At 37.9% G+C, this 21,031-nt stretch overlaps 1 protein-coding gene across 1 annotated transcript in view; it reads left to right on the top strand.

The window, feature by feature from the left end:
• Nucleotides 1–21,031, top strand: part of CCDC169 (coiled-coil domain containing 169) — a gene marked incomplete at its 3' end in the record, with an annotated part of 42,443 nt that overhangs the window by 4,449 nt on the left and 16,963 nt on the right. The window contains 2 exon segments of the mRNA XM_082859784.1: nt 13,550–13,660; nt 13,743–13,783. Coding sequence (XP_082715910.1) covers nt 13,550–13,660; nt 13,743–13,783 — 152 coding nt within the window.

Below are 21,031 nucleotides of genomic sequence, written 5' to 3'. Positions count from 1 at the left end.
CCTCTGCATATTCTGTGTTACTCTTATTTAATGTCAATCTCTCCACTTGTACAACAGAGGCCATTACTCTCACCTCCTCCAGGATATCACTCCAGCAATTGATTGTCCTCTCTCTTTGCTGCACTGTTTTCCCTGCTCCACTGAATCATCTCCAACAGCACACAAACATGCTGAGTTTATTTTATCTAAAAAACAGATAGCAACCCTTCTTTGGCCCCATGTTTCCCCTTCTACCATTATCCCCTTTCACCTTTCACTGCTCTGTGTACAGCAAAATATTTCAATAGAATCGTTTTTTTTATTTGCACTCTTACCTGTTTATTCATATTTAATCTACCTGTTTTGTAACAGGATTAATTTTTAGGCAAAGCAGCAAGCAGAACAAACTTCAAAGGGCTTCATATATGCATAGTGGCCTTTTGAAGCCCTTTAGGATTCATAGGAAACTATATTCAAAACGAGTGGTTTATGTTTTAAGTAAATCTGAATTTTACCATCTTAAAGCTTGGCCACAAGACAAAGAACAGGAAAGAAAATGTCCAGGAGACCTAAAAAAGTGAGAATAGTCAGTATTGGTGTAGGGGTTTAAGTGCATTTCAAAAAATTGAAACCTCACCACTACCCTTTGAAAACAGTATCACCTCATTTTATAGATGAAAAACTGAGATTCAGGGATTCTGAATGTCTTTCTCAAGGCTATAGAGGTGGGGAGGGATAGATCTGGAATTGGGATCCAGGCATTTTGCCGTCAGATCCCAAACTCAGCCTCTATTTCTTTCCACTTAAGTTTCTTAAGTTTGCTTCTAAAGTTTTTTCATCTGGAGAAGAGAGCCTTGATTTACTGAGGTTCTGGGACATTGCTCATCTAGGCTGGATTTGCCCAGCACAAGCATGATTGTCTTATTCTCTCTTGGACTCACTCCAATCAGAAGTTTTGCCTCTGATCAACTGAAACTGCTCTTATCAAGGTCACCAGTGACTTTCAATTTGCAAAATCCAGTGTCATCTCTCACTACTCATCTTGACATTAGCAGCACTGCCAGAACTGATCACCTTCATCATTGAAACCCGTTGCTCACTTGGCTTCTGGGACACCACACTGTCTTGGTTTTCTTCATATCTACTGGCCACTCCTCACTTCTCTTCATCTTCATGAGTTCTAAAAACTTGGAGTGCTTCAGGGCTCAGTCCTCTGACTTTTCTTTGATACATGTACCCACTACTTAGGAGATCCCCTCTGGTCATATGGTATGAAATGCCATCTGTATACTGATAACATACAGATTTACATCTCCATCCCAGACCTTTCCTTTAAGCTCCCTTTGAGTCTTCATTTATAGGCTGGTTTCTAGTTAAAAACTCTTTGGCTATTAAGTAATGTATTAGTAGATCAAATAGTTTTTTAAAACTCGTCTCAGTAAATGCTAAAAAAGGTTTTGATAAAATTCAATTTGTCTTATTAAAAAAATATATTTCTATTTATCTTGAACTGGAATAACACTTAATGATGAAACATTAGAGGCATTATCATTCCTGGAAAAAAGCAAAGATGCCTCCAGCCACCATTAAAATTTAATATTGTTTTGAAGGGTCCAGTCAAGCAATAAAATATGAAACAGAAATAAGCATTATAGCTATTAGGAAGATATAAAATTATTATAATTTTTAACTTTTATAATTTGATATCCAGAACTTTCCAGAGGATCAACTGAAAAACTACTATATAAGCTTATATATGTATATTATATAATATATTATATATTAGTTTATATATATATATTATATATAATATACTAAAAAATTAGAAAATGGTTGGATACAGAAGTGAAAGAAATTTTTATTAAAAAAACCCAAGACACTAGCAATAACCAGTTAGAAAATAGGGGTTTTTTTAATGATTGCACAACAATTCCAGCCTGAACCATAAAATGTCTGACAATACCCTTGATAAGAAATATTCAGGACTTATATGAAGAGATAGCAGAAGACTATGACTGTAATGGAATAATAACCATTCAGCAAGAATTCTCATCCTTGTCCGCAATCAACTTGATGTACGCTGCATCTGTGGGATACCTGAATAGACAATGAATCATCCCAAATTGAGGATGTGGACTTTGGGAACAACAATATATATATTTTTTCCCCTTTTTCTCTTTTGGTGAGTGTGTATGTGTATACTTCTGTGTGTGATTTTGTCTGTATAGCTTTGCTTTTACCATTTGTCCTAGGGTTTGGTCTATCCGGGTTTTTTTTTGTTTTGTTTTTTTAGTATAGTTTTTAGCACTTGTTATCATTGGTGGATATGTTTTTTGGTTTGGCTGCTCTTTCTTTTTTTTTATTTTAAATTTTTTTTAATAATTATTTTTTATTTTAATAACTTTTAAATTTAATTTAATTATATCTTCTTCTTTCTTTCTTTCTTTCTTCTTCATCCCTTTTATTCTGAGCCATGTGGATGACAGGCTCTTGGTGCTCCAGCCAGGCGTCAGGGGTTTGCCTCTGAGGTGGGAGAGCCAAGTTCAGGACATTGGTCCACAAGAGACCTCCCAGCTTCACGTAATACCAACCAGCAAAAATCTCCCGGAGATCTCCATCTCAATGCCAAGACTCAGCTCCACTCAACAACCAGCAAGCTACAGTGCTGGACACCCTATGCCAAACAACCAGCAAGAAAGGAACCCAACCCTACCCATTAGCAGAGAGGCTGCCTAAAATCATAATAAGGCCACAGACACCCCAAAACACACCACCAGATGTGGACCTGCCCACCAGAAAGACAAGATCCAGCCTCATCCACCAGAACACAGGCACTAGTCCCCTCCACCAGGAAGCCTACACAACCCACTGAACCAACCTTAGCCAGTTGGAGCAGACACCAAAAACAATGGGAACTACAAACCTGCAGCCTGTGAAAAGGATACCCCAAACACAGTAAGTTAAGCAAAATGAGAAGACAGAAAAACACACAGCAGATGAAGGAGCAAGGTAAAAACCCACCAGACCTAATAAATGAAGAGGAAATAGGCAGTCTACCTGAAAAAGAATTCACAATAATGATAGTAAAGATGATCCAAAATCTTGGAAATAGAATGGAGAAAATACAAGAAACATTTAACAAGTACCTAGAAGAACTAAAGAGCAAACACAGTGATGAACAACACAATAAATGAAATTAAAAATTCTCTGGAAGGTATCAATAGCAGAATAAGGCAGAAGAATGGATAAGTGACCTGGAAGTTAAAATAGTGGAAATAACTACTGCAGAGCACAATAAAGAAAAAAGAATGAAAAGAATTGAGGACAGTCTCAGAGACCTCTGGGACAACATTAAACGTGCCAACAGTCAAATTATAGGGGTCCCAGAAGAAGAAGAGAAAAAGGGACTGAGAAAATATTTGAAGAGATTATAGTTGAAAACTTCCCTAATATGGGAAAGGAAATAGTTAATCAAGCCCAGGAAGCACAGAGAGTCCCATACAGGATAAATCCAAGGAGAAACACACCAAGACACATTAATCAAACTATCAAAAATTAAATACAAAGAAAAAATATTAAACGCAACAAGGGAAAAACGACAAATAACACACAAGGGAATCCCCATAAGGTTAAGAGCTGATCTTTCAGCAGAAACTCTGCAAGCCAGAAGGGAGTGGCAGGACATATTTAAAGTGATGAAGGAGAAAAACCTACAACCAAGATTACTCTACCCAGCAAGGATCTCATTCAGATTTGATGGAGAAATTAAAACCTTTACAGACAAGCAGAAGCTAAGAGAATTCAGCACTACCAAACCAATTTTACAACAAATGCTAAAGGAACTTCTCTAGGCAGGAAACAAAAGAGAAGGAAAAGACCTACAATAACAAACCCAAAACAGTTAAGAAAATGGTAATAGGAACATACATATCGATAATTACCTTAAATGTAAATGGATTAAATGCTCCAGCCAAAAGACAAGACTGGCTGAATGGATACAAAAACAAGACCCGTATATATGCTGTCTACAAGAGACCCACTTCAGACCTATGGACACATACAGACTGAAAGTGAGGGGATGGAAAAAGATATTCCATGGAAATCAAAAGAAAGCTGGAGTAGCAATTCTCATATCAGACACAATAGACTTCAAAACAAGGACTATTAGAAGAGACAAAGAAGGACACTACATTATGATCAAGGCATCAGTCCAAGAAGAAGATATAACAATTGTAAATATTTATGCACCCAACATAGGAGCACCTCAATACATAAGGTAAATACTAACAGCCATAAAAGGGGAGATCGGCAGTAACACAATCATAGTAGGGGACTTTAACAACCCATTTTCACCAATGGACAGATCATGCAAAATGAAAATAAATAAGGAAACACAAGCTTTAAATGATACATTAAACGAGATGGACTTAATTGATATTTATAGGACATTCCATCCAAAAACAACCAAATACACATTCTTCTCAAGTGCTCATGGAACATTCTCCAGGATAGAGCATATCTTGGGTCACAAATCAAGCCTTGGTAAATTTAAGAAAACTTAAATCATATGAAGTATCTTTTCCAACCACAACACTATGAGACTATATATCAATTACAGGAAAAAGACTGTAAAAAAATACAAACACATGGAGGCTAAACAATACTTTACTAAATAACCAAGAGATCACTGAAGAAATCAAAGAGGAAATCAAAAAATACCTAGAAACAAATGACAATGAAAACACAATGACCCAAAACCTATGGGATGCAGCAAAAGCAGTTCTAAGAGAGAAGTTTATAGCAATACAATCCTACCTTAAGAAAGAATAAACATCTCAAATAAACAACCTAACCTTACACCTAAAGCAATTAGAGAAAGAAGAACAAAAACCCTCCAAAATTAGCAGAAGGAAAGAAATCATAAAGATCAGATTAGAAATAAATGAAAAAGAAATGAAGGACATGACAGCAAAGATCAATAAAACTACAAGCTGGTTCTTTGAGAAGATAAACAAAATTGATAAACCATTAGCCAGACTCATCAAGAAAAAAAGGGAGAAGACTCAAATCAGTAGAATTAGAAATGAAAAAGGAGAAGTAACAACTGACACTGCAGAAATACAAAGGATCATGAGAGATTACTACAAGTGACTATATGCCTGTAAAGTGGACAACCTGGAAGAAATGGACAAATTCTTAGAATTGCACAACCTTATGAGACCGAACCAGGAAGAAGTAGAAAATATGAACAGACCAATCACAAGCACTGAAATTGAAACTGATTAAAAATCTTCCAACAAACAAAAGTCCAGGACCAGATGGTGCTTCACAGGCGAATTCTATCAAACATTTAGAGAAGAGCTAACAGCTATCCTTCTCAAACTCTTCCAAAATATAGCAGAGGGAGGAACACTCCCAAACTCATTCTACAAGGCCGCCTTCACCCTGATACCAAAACCAGACAAAGATGTCACAAAGAAAGAAAACTACAGGCCAATATCACTGATGAACATAGATGCAAAAATCCTCAACAAAATACTAGGAAACAGAATCCAACAGCACATTAAAAGGATCATACACCATGATCAAGGGGGGTTTATCCCAGGAATGCAAGGATTCTTCAATATATGCAAATCAATCAATGTGATACCATATTAACAAACTGAAGGAGAAAAACCATATGATCATCTCAATAGATGCAGAGAAAGCTTTCGACAAAATTCAACACCCATTTATGATAAAAACCCTCCAGAAAGAAGGCATAGAGGGAACTTACCTCAACACAATAAAGGCCATATATGAAAAACCCACAGCCAACATTGTCCTCAATGGTGAAAAACTGAAACCATGACCACTAAGATCAGGAACAAGACAAGGTTGGCCACTCTCACCTCTCTTATTCAACATAGTTTTGGAAGTTTTAGGCATAGCAATAAGAGAAGAAAAAGAAGTAAAAGGAATCTAAATTGGAAAAGGAGAAGTAAACTGTCACTGTTTGCAGATGACATGATACTATACATAGAGTATCCTAAAGATGCTACCAGAAAACTACTAGAGCTAATCAATGAATTTGGTAAAGTAGCAGTATACAAAATTAATGCACAGAAATCTTTTGCATTCTTATACACTAATAATGAAAAATCTGGAAGAGAAATTAAGGAAACACTCCCATTTACCATTGCATCAAAACAAATAAAATACCTAGGAATAAACCTACCTAAGGAGACAAAAGACCTGTATGCAGGAAATTATAAGACACTGATGAAATAAATTAATGATACAAATAAATGGAGAGATATACCATGTTCTTGGATTGGGAGAATCAACACTGTGAAAATGACTGTACTACCCAAAGCAATCTACAGACTCAGTGCAATCCCTATCAAGCTACCACTGGCATTTTTCACAGAACTAGAACAAAAAATTTCACAATATATATGGAAACACAAAAGACCCCGAATAGCCAAAGCAATCTGGAGAAGGAAAAACGGAGCTGGAGGAATCAGGCTCCCTGACTTCAGGCTATACTACAAAGCTACAGTAATCAAGACAGTATGGTACTGGCACAGAAACAGAAATATAGATCAATGGAACAGGATAGAAAGCCCAGAGATAAACCCATGCACATAAGGTCACCTTATCTTTGATAAAGTAGGTAAGAATATACAGTGGAGAAAAGACAGCCTCTTCAATAAGTGGTGCTGGGAAAACTGGACAACTACATGTAAAAGAATGAAATTAGAACACTCCCTAACACCATACACAAAAATAAGCTCAAAATGGATTAAAGACCTAAATGTAAGGCCAGACACTATCAAACTCTTAGAGGAAAACATAGGCAGAGCACTCTATGACATAAATCACAGCAAGATCCTTTGTGACCCATCTCCTAGAGAAACAGAAATAAAAACAAAAATAAACAAATGGGACCTAATTAAACTTAAAAGCTTTTGCACAGCAAAGGAAACCATAAACAAGACGAAAAGACAACCCTCAGAATGGGAGAAATTATTTGCAAATGAAGCAACTGACAAAGGATTAATCTCCGAAATTTACAAGCAGCTCATGCAGCTCAATATCAAAAAAAAACAAACAACCCAATCCAAAAATGGGCAGAAGACCTAAATAGACATTTCTCCAAAGAAGATATACAGACTGCCAACAAACACATGAAAGAATGCTCACCATCATTAATCATTAGAGAAATGCAAATCAAAACTACAATGACATATCATCTCACACCGGTCAGAATGTCCATCATCAAAAAATCTACAAACAATAAATGCTGGAGAGGGTGTGGAGAAAAGGGAACCCTCTTGCACTGTTGGTGGGAATGTAAATTGATACAGCCACTATGGAGAACAGTATGGAGGTTCCTTAAAATACTAAAAATAGAACTACGATACGACCCAGCAATCCCACTACTGGGCATATACCCTGAGAAATCCATAATTCAAAAAGAATCATGTACCACAATGTTCCCTGCAGCTCTATTTACAATAGCCAGGATGTGGAAGCAACCTAAGTGTCCATCGACAGATGAGTGGATAAAGAAGATGTGGCACATATATGCAATGGAATATTTCTTAGTCATAAAAAGAAATGAAATTGAGTTATTTGTAGTGAGGTGGATGGACCTAGAGTCTGTCATACAGAGTGAAGTAAGTCAGAAAGAGAAAAACCAGTACCGTATGCTAACACATATATATGGAATCTAAAAAAAAAAATGGTCATGAGTAACCTAGGAGCAAGATGGGAATAAAGACACAGACCTACAAGAGAATGTACTTGAGGATACAGGGGGGGGAAAGGTAAGCTGGGACAAAGTGAGAGAGTTGGATGGACATATATACACTACCAAATGTAAAATAGATAGCTAGTGGGAAGCAGCCACATAGCACAGGGAGATCAGCTCAGTGCTTTGTGACCACCTAGAGGGGTGGGATAGGGAGGGTGGGAGGGAGGGAGACACAAGGAGGAAGAGATATGGGGATATATGTGTATGTATAAGTGATTCACTTTGTTATAAAACAGAAACTAACACACCACTGTAAAGCAATTATACTCCAATAAAGATGTTTAAAAAAAAAAAAACGGAATTCTCACCTTGTTCAACATAAGGGATTTCATACTGGAGAGAAACCCTAAAGTGAAATGAAATTGGGAAATTTATTATTAAGGTTTTATAATGGGGACGTAGACTTTTCCTATATAGGAGAATTGAGTGTTATAAATATGCTCATTCTTTTCAAATTAATTTATTGATATGTAATTCTTATTAAAACACAGAGCTGTTTTTTCTTAACTTCAATAACTGACTCTAAAGTTAATGAGATGAATAAATAGACAGGGATAACTGAAAAGAAATTTTGGGGAGTTGACGGGACTCCTACAATATATAATAAAGCTAAAGTCATTAAAACTGAAAACAAATCAATAAAACAAAATAGGTAGTATATTAGTTTGCTAGAGCTTCCATAGCAATGTACCACAGACAGGCTGAGTTGAACCACAGAAACTTATTTTCTCACAGTTCTGGAGACTGCAAGTCCAAGGGTGTGATGTTCACAGGGTTGGTTTCTTCTGAGGGCTTTCTTTCTGTGCCTTCACATGGTCTTCCCTCTGTACCTGTTTGTGTCCTAATTTCTTCTTATAATGAAATCAGTCATATTGGATTAGGTCTAAGCATATGATCTCATTTAACCTTAATGAGCTTTTTAAATGTCCTATCTCTAAATACAGTCACATCTGAGTACTGGGAGCGTAGGACTTCAACGTATGAATTTGGGGGGGAGGAAGCAGACACAGTTCAGTCCATAACAGAAAGAGATTCTAATTTATTAAAATGTTGTACTAGTGTGAAATTCAGGGCCAGGTTACTAAGTTAATTAAAAAATTGTTTTCAGTTATCTATGAAAAAAAGGAGAAAACCATTTTCATTTATGAGACTTGTGGGAAATAGATTATTACAAAAACTGCACCAGACATTGAAATAGGAAAAGTACCAAATGATCATTGTTTTAGTCTGCTTGGGCTGTCATAACAAAGTACTGTAAGACTGCGTGGCTTAAACAACAGAAATTTATTTTCTTATAGTTCTAGATCCTGGAAGTCCAAGATCAAGGTGCCAGCTGATTTGGTCTCTAGTGCGGACCCATTTCCTGCCTTGCAGATGACCACCTTCTCATTGTGTTCTCACATGGCAGGCAGAACAAGCTATGGTGCCTCTTCCTTTTTTTATAAGGGCAGCAGCCCTATTGGATTATGGCCCCACCCTTATGATCTCATTTAACTTTTATCACTTTCTCACAGACCCCACCTCCAACTAAAGTCACATGGGGTTAGGGCTTCAACATATGAATTTTAGAGGGACACAAACATTCCATAAAATTCATGAAGCTATCACTTTCTAATTACTGTCTTCCCCTTCCCACCATCAAGAAAGAACAACTTTAGCCTGCCTGCCCAAGTTTGGGAAAGGGCTTCTGGGCAGAGAACTGGAACCAAAGAGCCAATTACCAGTAATGTTTTATTGGAATCTGTGTCACCACACAGAGCTTTAAAAGAGCTAAAAGAGGGACTTCCTTGGCCATCCAGTGGTTGAGACTCCGTGCTTCCAATGCAGGGGGCATGGGTTTGATCCCTGGTCAGGGAACTTGGATTCCGCATGCTGCATGGCACTGCCAAAAAAAAGAAAAAAAACATGAGCTTCTTTTAAAGTGATGAATTATTCAATAAATTCCATTTGGAAAATTGGTATAATATTTAGAAAAATAATCCCTTTAGATCTTCACTGTATACTTAATTCTCAAAACTTCTGGGGGGACTTCCCTGGTGGTCCAGTGGCTAAGACTCTGTGCTCCTAATGCATGGGGCCCGGGTTCCATCCCTGGTCAGGGAACCAGAGCCCACATGCCACAGCTAAGAGTTCGCATGCCGCAACTATGACCTGGGGCAGCCAAATAAATAAAAAATTACTCTAAAATAAAACCTTCCAGATGGATTTAATATTTAAAATTATTAAATATTTAAAATTTAAAGATTTAAATATTTTAAATGAACCAAGAAAATATAGATGAATATATATTTGTTTATGGATAAAGAAGGCCTTTCTTAAAGAGCAATAAATCACTGAGGAAAACATGTTTAGGTTTGACTTCCCTTGTGAAAATAGCTTCCCTTGATTTAAAGGAAAAAAGACCAATATGAGAAGTCAAACAGTAATCTGGGAAAGACATTGGTAGCCAAAATGATGGACAAAAGGTTTATATTTTCACCACACCTATGTCCTCTGCAATTCAGTTAGAAAACACTAAGTTCCCAGTAGATAAATATGAGTAGGACACATAGACAACTCGTGAATATGGGAAAATATCCAACTTGTTTTTAAGTCAAAGAAATTTGTTGCCTATAAAAGAAGTAGAGATTTTTTTATAAGTGAAATAGGAACTTTATACATTACTGATAGCAGTGTAGTACTACCCTTTGGGGAAAAATTTTTGCAGTAAATTTCTTATGATGATAAAAATGATAATAACAAAAACAACTAAGTTTTATAGCAATTTCTGTGTGCCCTGCACTGCTTTAAGCCTTCACATGTTTTAATTAATCCTGTCAATATCCTATAGTGTAGGAACTTTAATTATCCTTATTTTACAGTTGAGAAATTGAGGCACAGGAAATGTAACTTGCTCAGGATCACAGAAATAAACTGGTGGAGACATGGCTTAAACCCACTAGTCCTACTTTGGGGATGTTTTTCCTCATGGAGTCTTCTGAAAATTTGCTGGGGGGCAACTTTACTCAAAGAGATAGTCTTTGCACCGTGCCCCCTTTTTGTACATGTTGGCATTTTTGTTCATGCAGTTCTTGCTGTTTGAATATTCTTTTTTACCCTCTCTGGCTTAGAACAGGTGTCATTCCCTCCAAGAAGCATTTTCTGTCCCTCTTCAGTCTTGACCTCCCCATTTCTGATTCCCTTCTGTCACCTTCCAGATTGGATATCTTTCTTTGTGTACCATTACAACCAATTAACCAAAAATTTCTTAAATGTTCTGGTTATGTTTCTGTACTCCCCACCCCTCCCAACTTCTCCTACTGCTGATTGACGGCAGGAATTGTGTCTATTTTATTTTTGAATCCCTAGTGCCTCGTACAGTGCCACATAGTAGGCTCTTTCCTTTCCTTGTTAACATTTTCTTATTTTACAAAGTCTTTTCAAGTTAATATAACTCCATCACTGTAATCATAAATATAGTGAACAACACAAACATGAATGTCCATGTAGGGTCAAGTTTCAATCAGTTCAACTGTGTTCTTCTTAACAATTTAAAAATAATTATTTGGCATTGTTGTTTAGTTGGGCTTTGTTTGTTTTGTTTTTGTTAACGTGCTTTCTCTCTTTGGGAAAAAATGTCCATATCTGAAAGATAAGCCTCCACCTAATATTCTCTTGCTTTATGAACTTCCTCTTTTAAGGTCAATTTTGACCATGAAGCATATTTCTAGGATTTTTCAATTTTTGGTTTGATTTTGTTTTTCACTGTAGTGATTCTAGCCAAGATCCCTCTTTGAGACTGCAAAGCAATTTAATTTTTCCCTTCAAAGGTACAGTGCTTGTTTTTTGTTTGTTTTTAGAATTACTGCAAAAGCAGTGGTTTCATGGAGTTACTGCTCAGGGTATTTTTTCTCCCAAGAGACACAAATGTTTCTGCTAAATTTTTATCCTCACAATCTGTATTTTGATAATTAAGTACATCTTAGGCCAAGATAGGTTGGCTGCTGTGGTGCTCAAGGTCAAGGATCATCTTTTTTAGGGTCACATTTATTGTGACCATCTAATGAGAGCACCACATCTCTTACCTGGGCTGGTTTTAGATGGCTCTGAACATTCCTTAGTATCAAGATTATTCCAGAAACTTGCTATTTTGAATTGCTAATCTTATTCCCACTTGAAAGCATAATTTAAACATTACTGCATTTTAAAGACAGATGAAAAACTATTTCTCAAAAATTTTGTAAAAATTACAAACCTCAGTATGAAATCAGTACTTCTGGCTTATCACAGAACAAAGTGTGGCAGGGAAAGTCAAACTCAGTGTGGTCCTTTTTCAGAAAAAGAAAACAGTTGACAGCAGGAAGCTGACCAAATTTGTGGGTGGGGGGGCAATGCTGGTATGTGAAAAGAAAGCAAAAATTTTATCAATCTCCAGTTTTGTGGGTCTCCATCCACTTGTTAAGCATTTGGATTAATGACTTTGGACTTCGGTTTGGAAGGGCATTCCTGCCCCTCTCTTTGGTAGACCACATCTGATTAGAAATGAGAGTGAGGGCAGGGTTGTGTTAAGGTTGTGGAGGTTGGCAGTGGTGTGAGCTAGTAAGTCTTTCTGCTTAGACTCCTCCATCAGCCATTATGTAGCAGAAGTTGCCCCATATATGCAAAGAGCATTTAAAGTTTAGAAACACCATTTTTTCTCTCTACAAAGTGTGACTTTCAAGACTCAAAAAAAAAAAAAAAATTAGCTTTGGGCCTTGGAGCCGAAAAGGAGGTTTTAATTCTAGGCTGCATCCTCCTCCTCCTCCCAGAGCAAGAAGACAAATGTTTTGGCCTCAGTAGCCAAAGGGATTTAGTGAAAGAAAACTGCTTACGGATAAGAGAAGATACCTGAATAGGTAGCCGAAGGTAAAGAGTGTTACCATAGCATAGCGGTTAAGAGGACACACTTTCAAGTCAGAACAAATTGGTTGAAACCCCAGTTTCCCATTTATTACTTTGTCATCTTAATACTGTTATTTGACATCTCTGAACCTTGTTTTTCTCATCTGTAAAATGGGTAAGTTTTTATAAATGAGGATTAAATTAGTTTATATGTGTAAGGTATTGTGTACTTTTAACACAGCAAACACATAATTGGTAGTTGTTGAACAGACTTCAGAATTCTTTTGCAAAGGAAAAAAATGAATATGACATTGGACGGGAGGCTAGTACTCCTTAGGCTGTAATATATGGATATTTCAAGTTCCAAGGAAAGAAATATGTTCCTGATATTTCCGCTAATAGAATTCCTTATAAGGATACACAAGGAACTAAAGACAAAAGCGGGTGGCGAGTAAGAAGACCAGGAATCACAATAGTGACAGTGCAGCCGGCTGGGTGGGAATAGGTGAGTCTGGTGTCTGCACAGATCCTGTGTAACGGAGAACGCACGCTTAGACATGAGTTCCCTCCAGTGCATCTGTGTTACTAATAAAGTCCAGTATAGTAATGGGGTAGGACTGAGCTAATTAATGTTTTTTTTTTTTTTTTTTTGCGGTACGCGGGCCTCTCACTGTTGTGGCCTCTCCGGTTGCAGAGCACAGGCTCCGGACGCACAGGCTCAGCGGCCATGGCTCACAGGCCTAGCCGCTCCGCGGCATGTGGGATCTTCCCGGACTGGGGTACGAACCCGTGTCCCCTGCATTGGCAGGCAGGCTCCCAACCACTGCGCCACCAGGGAAGCCCTAATTAATGTTTTAATGAATAAATGAGAGGTAGTGAGGTGAGCTTGACCATCCCCACCTCTTCACTCATGTGGTGAATGGAAAACCCGTTATGAGACACAACTTGAATTGAATGACCAACTAGAAAAGCAGATTGTTTCTCTCAAAGAGAAAATGGAAAAAATCTGTGGAAATCCTTCAGGTACAGAAGCGCCTATATATATGTTTTATAAGTGGAGTTAAAATTGATAAAACATCAGTTGCTCATATTTGCTTTATTGTAGACAGACTGTCTTCTATTCGTGTCTATGAATGGATGCCAGTGGTGAGTAAAAGATGTTGGAACAAAAGGAATAATTGAAGGAAATTATGTGTACTTTTCCCCAGACAGATTTCAAACAAAAGTTTAAAGACTGTGACAAGGTCCAAATAAAATATCTTATTCAGTGGAGCTTTCCTGTGATGTAAAGAATCCTATAAACAAGGCCTTCAGCTTGGTCTCTCCTGTAAAAAGCTGGGCAGGGATTCTGTTGCAGGTACAAACAAAATGGAAGTGAAAGGATCTCAGTGGTCAGACTGGGGGGAAACCTGAGTGTCTATTCCTTACAACCTGAAAGAGCCTGTTTAACTCAGAAATACCTCTCTCATACCCATCTAAAACAGTTCCATTCTAGTTCCTAGAACCCATAAATTACCCTGTAACCGCACTGGGCTGCTTCACCTACTTTTTCTTTTGGTTGCCCTAGTGACATCTTTCGTCTTTTGAGAGGTAATTTAAATCTCCGATAAATGAATTTATGTTTTCTACTTTACAAAGAGTATTCGTTTGTTTTTCATTCATTCAAATATTTGTTAATATTTTTTTTAATGTAGAGGAGGCCCAAAGCATGACTTATGTTGAACTCTTGCTGAATTTTTATTTCAAGAATACTCAGAAAAACATGGAAATCTCGTAAATAAACCAAGGGTACTTTGCATGAAAATGAAAATACAATACTCAGCCAAATTGGCAGGACTTAATATTACACTAATAATTATAATAACTTGTCCTAAATTAAACATATGTAATATGCAAATTAACTTATATACATTATTTCAGTCTTGCAACAAACCCCATGACATACAATTTTATATTGTTATTTTAATACATGTGATTCTAAGCTTAAAGAGATTGAATGATTTCCTCAGTTTCACACAGTCTGGAAATGTGGAGTCAGAGTCTCTCCCTCTTAAACCTCTGCCATTTAACTCTGCTATACCAACAGCCCTTTGATACTGCTGATCAGAAATAATGTGTTTCTCAGTAGCTGTAGGTAGAGCACTAAGCTGCCTGCTGTATTCACAGAAGCCCTGGGCATTTATGGAGAGCGCTCTTTGAATAACTGCAAACCTTTAGTGAAAGACATAGAAAAATCTTGTATTTTTGTTAATGAATTGAGGGAGAAATTAACTTTTTTGCAGACCTCTCTGTTATTTACAACCCAGAAATACCCTTATGTCTGTGTGTTGGAAAGTCAGGAAAATAACGTGTGTTTTTTTGTTGTTGGAAAAGTGGTGAAGTTTTTTCCTCTGCCATGGAGTCATAGCTCCATCTTGTGGTATTTAGAAATTGCTGCAAGGGCTCTTTTAAGCTTAGTGTTTCTTAACTGTAGGTAGAATTTTATTACTACCTACAGAATATAAAATATCAAGTTCTACCTACAGAATATAATATATTCTGGCGTCCTGCTTCTTGACAGCCTACCCCCAGTCATAGCTCAAGAAACAGGGTATCTAGCCTCCTGGAGGGTAGCAACAAGTGCTGGTGTGACATGGGAGAAGACTCTGTAGCATATCTAAGAAGCATTTAATCAGTTTTCTCATTGCTACCTCAGACTCTGTAATTTATTCATGTTCACAAAAATACACTTATTTCCCTTGATGAATTTGTGTTATTCTTGAAGAAAATGTCTTTCTCTAAGAGGTTTAGATCTGGAGGCAGAAAATTACATTTCTCTTCAGTAAATAACAAAAGAAATGTTAGAAGAACCAAGAGTGGGGCCACATACTAAGCAGAAAGGAGAGAGAAGGAAAGTTCAGGCTCTTAAGGAGCTGGTCCTCTCTATTCTCTGGGCAGATGCCCTGAGTACCTGGGTTTTCTTACACAGTGGAATCCAGGGGCCGTTTGTCTGAAGAGCAGGGATTAGGAATCTAACCAGGGAGTTGGTGATGGAAGTAGCCAACTACTGAGCAAAAAGCATTGGGGATCCCAAAATCCTATATCCAGGATAGGAAAGAAATCTCTCTTTTCCGAGGGCAAAAGCAATAGTCTTATTCTTTATATCAGAAACAATATTTGTGAGATTCAGACATGTACCATTTGTGTAATACAAACATTTTTGGTTTTCTGTTAGGTTGATAATCAGAGAAAAGGGCCTAAATTAGTTGTTTTGTGGGACAGAGTATGACTTCAAATGCTATTTGTAAATTTACTGACTCTCTATCCTTGTTGTAGATTGCTTAGTCTTTAGGAGTAACCTGAACCCACATACTTAAGAAACTGATGTCAGTTAGTTTGAATACTGATTTTGAGTAACTTCAAAGTACAGCTTTGCTTATGAGCAACAGAAGGATGAGCACTGGTTTTTGACCTGTGCATGTCTAATTTCTTTAAATGTTCTCATTAGAAAAAGAAATATGAAACGTCCAATAAGTTATTTTCAACCTGGACCACTAAAGTGGACTTGATTTTAATATTTTAGAAAAAAGTATTTACTTAAGTGAGAGTGGGGTTCTAGTCCTTGTTTGGATACAGATGGGCTTCAAGCCTTCAACCTTTCTGAAGATTGCTTTTCTCATCTGAAGGCAGTATGCTTAGATAAACTTTAAAGTGCCTTACAGTGGTATAATTTGTTAAACTTTAATTTTAGCAAGATGTCTCAGTTAAGGGTTATGTTTGGCTGCATATAGGAGAAAGGCTTAAACAAGTAAGGTATTTTGGAGCTTTTCCTCATGTAACAGGAAAGGTGGAAGGTATGCAGTCCAGGGTTGGTGCAGTGGCTCTATAATGCCTTCAGGAATCCAGACTCCCCCTGACTTTCCACTCTGCTGTCCTTTAATGAGTGGCTTTGTCCCCATGCTCACAAGATGGCTTCTCACTTGCTTCACAGTCTCATTCAAGGAAAGAAGTAGGAGAAGGGAAAAGGGAAAGGTGAAAGCTAGTCAAGTCAGCTTCCTCTTAACGAGCTGCACCCAGCAGTTTCCCTGTACATCTCATTGGTTAGAACTTTATCACCTGGCCACCCATGTTTGCAAGGAAGGCTGAGATTTGTGGTGTTTTAACTGAGCAAAGTAGGACGAAGGGGAAGATGGACATTGGATGTGCAGTCAGTTCCATCTGCCACGCACAAGCTCTATCACCACATTTCATTTTAAGGTAATATGTATTTATTTAATATTATTTGGAAAATAAAAGAGAATAAAAGTATTAAGTTAAACACATCTACTGTTGTCTTCTTAGTAATTTTTGGTATGTATATATATTGATTAAAAGGAACAACTCAATAGATAAGACAACCAAAAGGGGAAAAAAGGAATAAAAAAAAGGACTGCACTTTAAAAAAAAAATGTAATTGTAACCTTACTTCATGGACAATTTTGTATTCTATTGGTATGTTCACCATGGACAATTAAATCAATTATTTCTTATGTTTTCTTCATGTACATTTTTAAGGGCTACATTATATTCCATTGCATTGGATTATTAATGTTCAATTACTTTCCCCTATAGTTCAATAGTTTAGGGTATTTCTGGTTTCAATTTTAAATACAACAAAACCCACAGAGGACAATATGGCAAAAAATATATTGTAGTATTTGCAAATCTTTGGATTTTTGTCACTTTTTGACCTCAGCTTTTTTAATGAAGATACTTTATAGAGTCGAGGCAAGATGATCTTGGATTTAGTATATGCCATTCCAGTTTATTTTAAAATACCTTTCTAGGGCTTCCCTGGTGGCGCAGTGGTTGAGAGTCCTCTTGCCGATGCAGGGGACGCAGGTTCGTGCCCCAGTCCGGGAAGATCCCACATGCCGCGGAGCACCTGGACCCGTGAGCCATGGCCGCTGAGCCTGCGCGTCTGGAGCCTGTGCTCCGCAACGGGAGAAGCCACAACAGTGAGAGGCCCGCATACCACACACACAAAAAAATAAAATACCTTTCTACATATATTGTGTCTAAACATTCATATAAAAAAATCATGCTGTATGTGGCATTCTTCTAATTTTTTTATTCTATCCATGTTAATACATACAGATCTAGTAAATTTTATCTGCTGTATAGTATTCCACTAGATGTATATATCCTAATTTATGTATTCCTCTATTTCAGTACATTGACGACTTTTCAAAATCTCACTATGACAAACATTGCCAAGGTGAACATCCTTATAAATGTCTCTGAGTACAGAGTGTTCCTCTGGACTTTGCTAACTTTTCTGCAAAGGCTAGAGAGTAAATATTTTCAGCTTTATAGGTCACCCCATCTCCCTTGCAACTACACATTTTCACTGCTGTGTTCTAACACATCTTCCTTTACAAAAACAGGCGGCAGCCAGATTTGGTGCCCAGGCTGTAATTCGCTGGCTCTTGCTTTAGGGCAGTGGTCCTCAAACTTCCATAGTAACAGAATCAACTGGAGAACTTCATAAAAATATAAAGTTCAGCCCCATTCTTTATCCAGCTTGCTACCTCTGCAGTCTTTATTAGTTCTCCAGCTAACTCGAATACACACAAAAGTTTGAGAACCGCTGCTCTAGCACACTTATAGCGGAGTTTTTAGATCATGAGATATGCACATATTCAAATAAAGAAAACGTCACTCTGGATGGATCTATCTAAAGACACCCCAGGTCTACAGTTAGCTCAGTATGTCAGGAATAAATAAGAGAGGTGATGGGAGATGAGCTTGGAAATACATACAAGGACTACATAATAAAGGATTTTGTATCCATGTTAGGGAGTGTGAACTTTTTATATGTGATGGGAAGCTACTGAAGTATTTTGTATACAGTTTTAAAGTCATCTCCTACCCCATCCCCCAGGATTCCCCAGGGATGGGTGAGACTTGAAGCAGGAAAACCAGTTAGGATGCTCTTGTAATAATCTAAGTAAGGGAAGGTGTTTTTCAGCTTGGACAGTAGTATATGGGGATGGAGCAGAGGTGACAGATTGAAGAGATGTTGAGGAATGTGGATTTTATAAGTATCTAGATACTCGGGTGAGAGTGGGAGAGGATTTGAGGATGGTTAAGCTTGAATAACTTTGTGGATTAAAATGAGCAGGGCTCTAGAAATCAGAACTAGTGGGGATAATAGGAAATGACTTAGGTTTGTATGTATTACACAGATACCAGTGGTCAGTCAGCAACTGGAAATAGTTTTAGACTGCAGAACGTTGTCTCTCTGGAAATAGAGGCCATGGAGTCATCAGTGTCACTTGAAGTCATGAAAGTTTAAAGATTGCTCAGGCAAAAATATATAGTCTGACAAATAGGATTGAGAATTGAACCCTGGGAAATACTAACATTTAAGGTAATTCAGTGAAGATCAATGAGAAGGAAAAATATTGAAAAAGGATGAGGGGGAGAAGTGGGCAAGAGTGGCATCCCAGAAGCCAAGGGAGGAGAAGGTTTATGAATGATCAGCAGAAGGATGTTCTTCAGGAAACTTCTGGTGCAGGGTAGGATAGAGCTCATGGTCCATAGTTTGGGCAAATTATTCAGAGGCGAAGGATGTAAGCAAGTGCTAACCAGAAGAGAGGATATTGGGGGAAAAAAGTGGTGCAGAGGAAAGTAGGGGTGAGAAAATGGAGTGAGTGTAAGCCATGGAAACATGGCTTCTGGAATTAAACTGTTCTGGTTCAAATTCAAACTATGGGACATTAAGGAAGTTAGTTCATCTCTCTGAGGCTTAATTTCCTCATCTGTAAAATAGAGTTAGTTAAACTCTCTTGCAAGGTTGTCATGCAGACTACTAGAGATATGTCAAGCCAAAAGCTGACAGAGTGAGCAGCGTGTTAGTCCTCTTCCTTCCTTCTCTTGATAAAGGAGAAGTAAAATTTCATTAAAACAAGTCTGTTGTGAGATTAACCTTAATCTATTTGGAAGGAATAAGGGCAAGGGTAAGGCCCAGAGATGTGCAATCTGTTTGACTTATTTAGCTCTGCTGTTACACAGTTGTGAATCTTCTGGTACCTTCTTAAAGCTCTCGCAGAATTTTGTGGTTCTTTGTACCTGCCCAGAAAGCAGGGGCTTCTGCAGGGAGTTAAAGCTTCTAATAAAAAGCACAGAACCTTTACTTCTCTTGGGCTAGCTGGGTGTACATTTTCTAGCCCCTTCTGTTTGTGTCCACCAGAAAAAGAATGTAGAGCCTCCCTAATGTTTCAGGAATTTCCAGGTGTGTCCTGCAAAGATCTGTAGCCTTTCTGGAAGGCTAGAATCTGTTTTAAGCATACCAAATAACTAAAAGTTAAGGCTAATCCGGCTGTTTCACCTCTGATGAGCAATAGCTATTTCTCAGGTTCTGACCTTGGCCCTCCAGGCCTCTTCATTAATCTCTAGTTAGGTAGTTAGGTTACAGAGCTAAGGATGCACTGTGCTCTTTATCAGAGCTTGATGGCTCGCACCGTGCAGCCCTGCAGAGGGTTCCCCAGCAATAAATTGAGTAATCTTTCAGTGCTTTACTGTCACTACTACATTTGGCAGTGCATGTCTTGTTTCCTAGATTAGCTTGTTCAGGCCAAGTCAAGCTTAGTACCTCTGATACTGTGCCACAAACAGGAAAGAGGGTTGGCTCCTCTGCTTCCCAACTTCCCTTTACTGCCCAGCACTGCTGCATCCTTAGCTGCTGGTCAGTCTTTCGAGTAATGGTTCTTTAATTTTCAAACTCTATAAGAATCACATGGATAATTTATTGAAAGTATACATTCTGGGCATTACTCCCAGAGATCCTCATTTCGTAGGTCTAGGGTAAGCCCTGAACATTGGTCTTTTAGCAGGCATTTCAATAGGTTCTATTACAGAGCACAATCTGGGAAAAAGAAACAAACCAATTTAAGGAATTTATATCCCTCAGAGAAAGATGTGCAAGACAGCATGTCTTGCGACAAGAGTTACTATAAAGTCTTTATCACCAACTTCCACCATTTCCCTGTGGTCAACTCTATGACAGCGGGAGTCTTGGTCCTTGACTCATCTGGAATCAAAATCAATGACACCTTATCTCAGTCTGTTTGGGCTGTTAAAAAAAAATACTACAGACTGGGTGGTTTATAAGCAACAGAAATTTATTTGTCACAGTTCTGGAGGCTGAGAAGTCTGGGATTAAGACACCAGCAGATTCAGTGCTTGGTAAGGGCTCGCTTTCTGGTTCATAGACAACGCCTTCTTGCTGTGTCTTCACATGGTGGAAAGGGTAAGGGAGCTCTGGGGGATCTATTTTATAAGAACATTAATCCTATTCATGAGGGCTCAAACCTCATAACCTAAGCATCTCCCATGATACCATCACATCAGGCGTTGGGATTTTAATATGTG

The sequence above is a fragment of the Leucopleurus acutus genome (genome assembly GCF_964270905.1).
Source record: "Leucopleurus acutus genome assembly, chromosome: 18".
Taxonomy (NCBI): Eukaryota; Metazoa; Chordata; class Mammalia; order Artiodactyla; family Delphinidae; genus Leucopleurus; species Leucopleurus acutus.
This window is presented reverse-complemented; position numbering and strand designations above follow the sequence as displayed.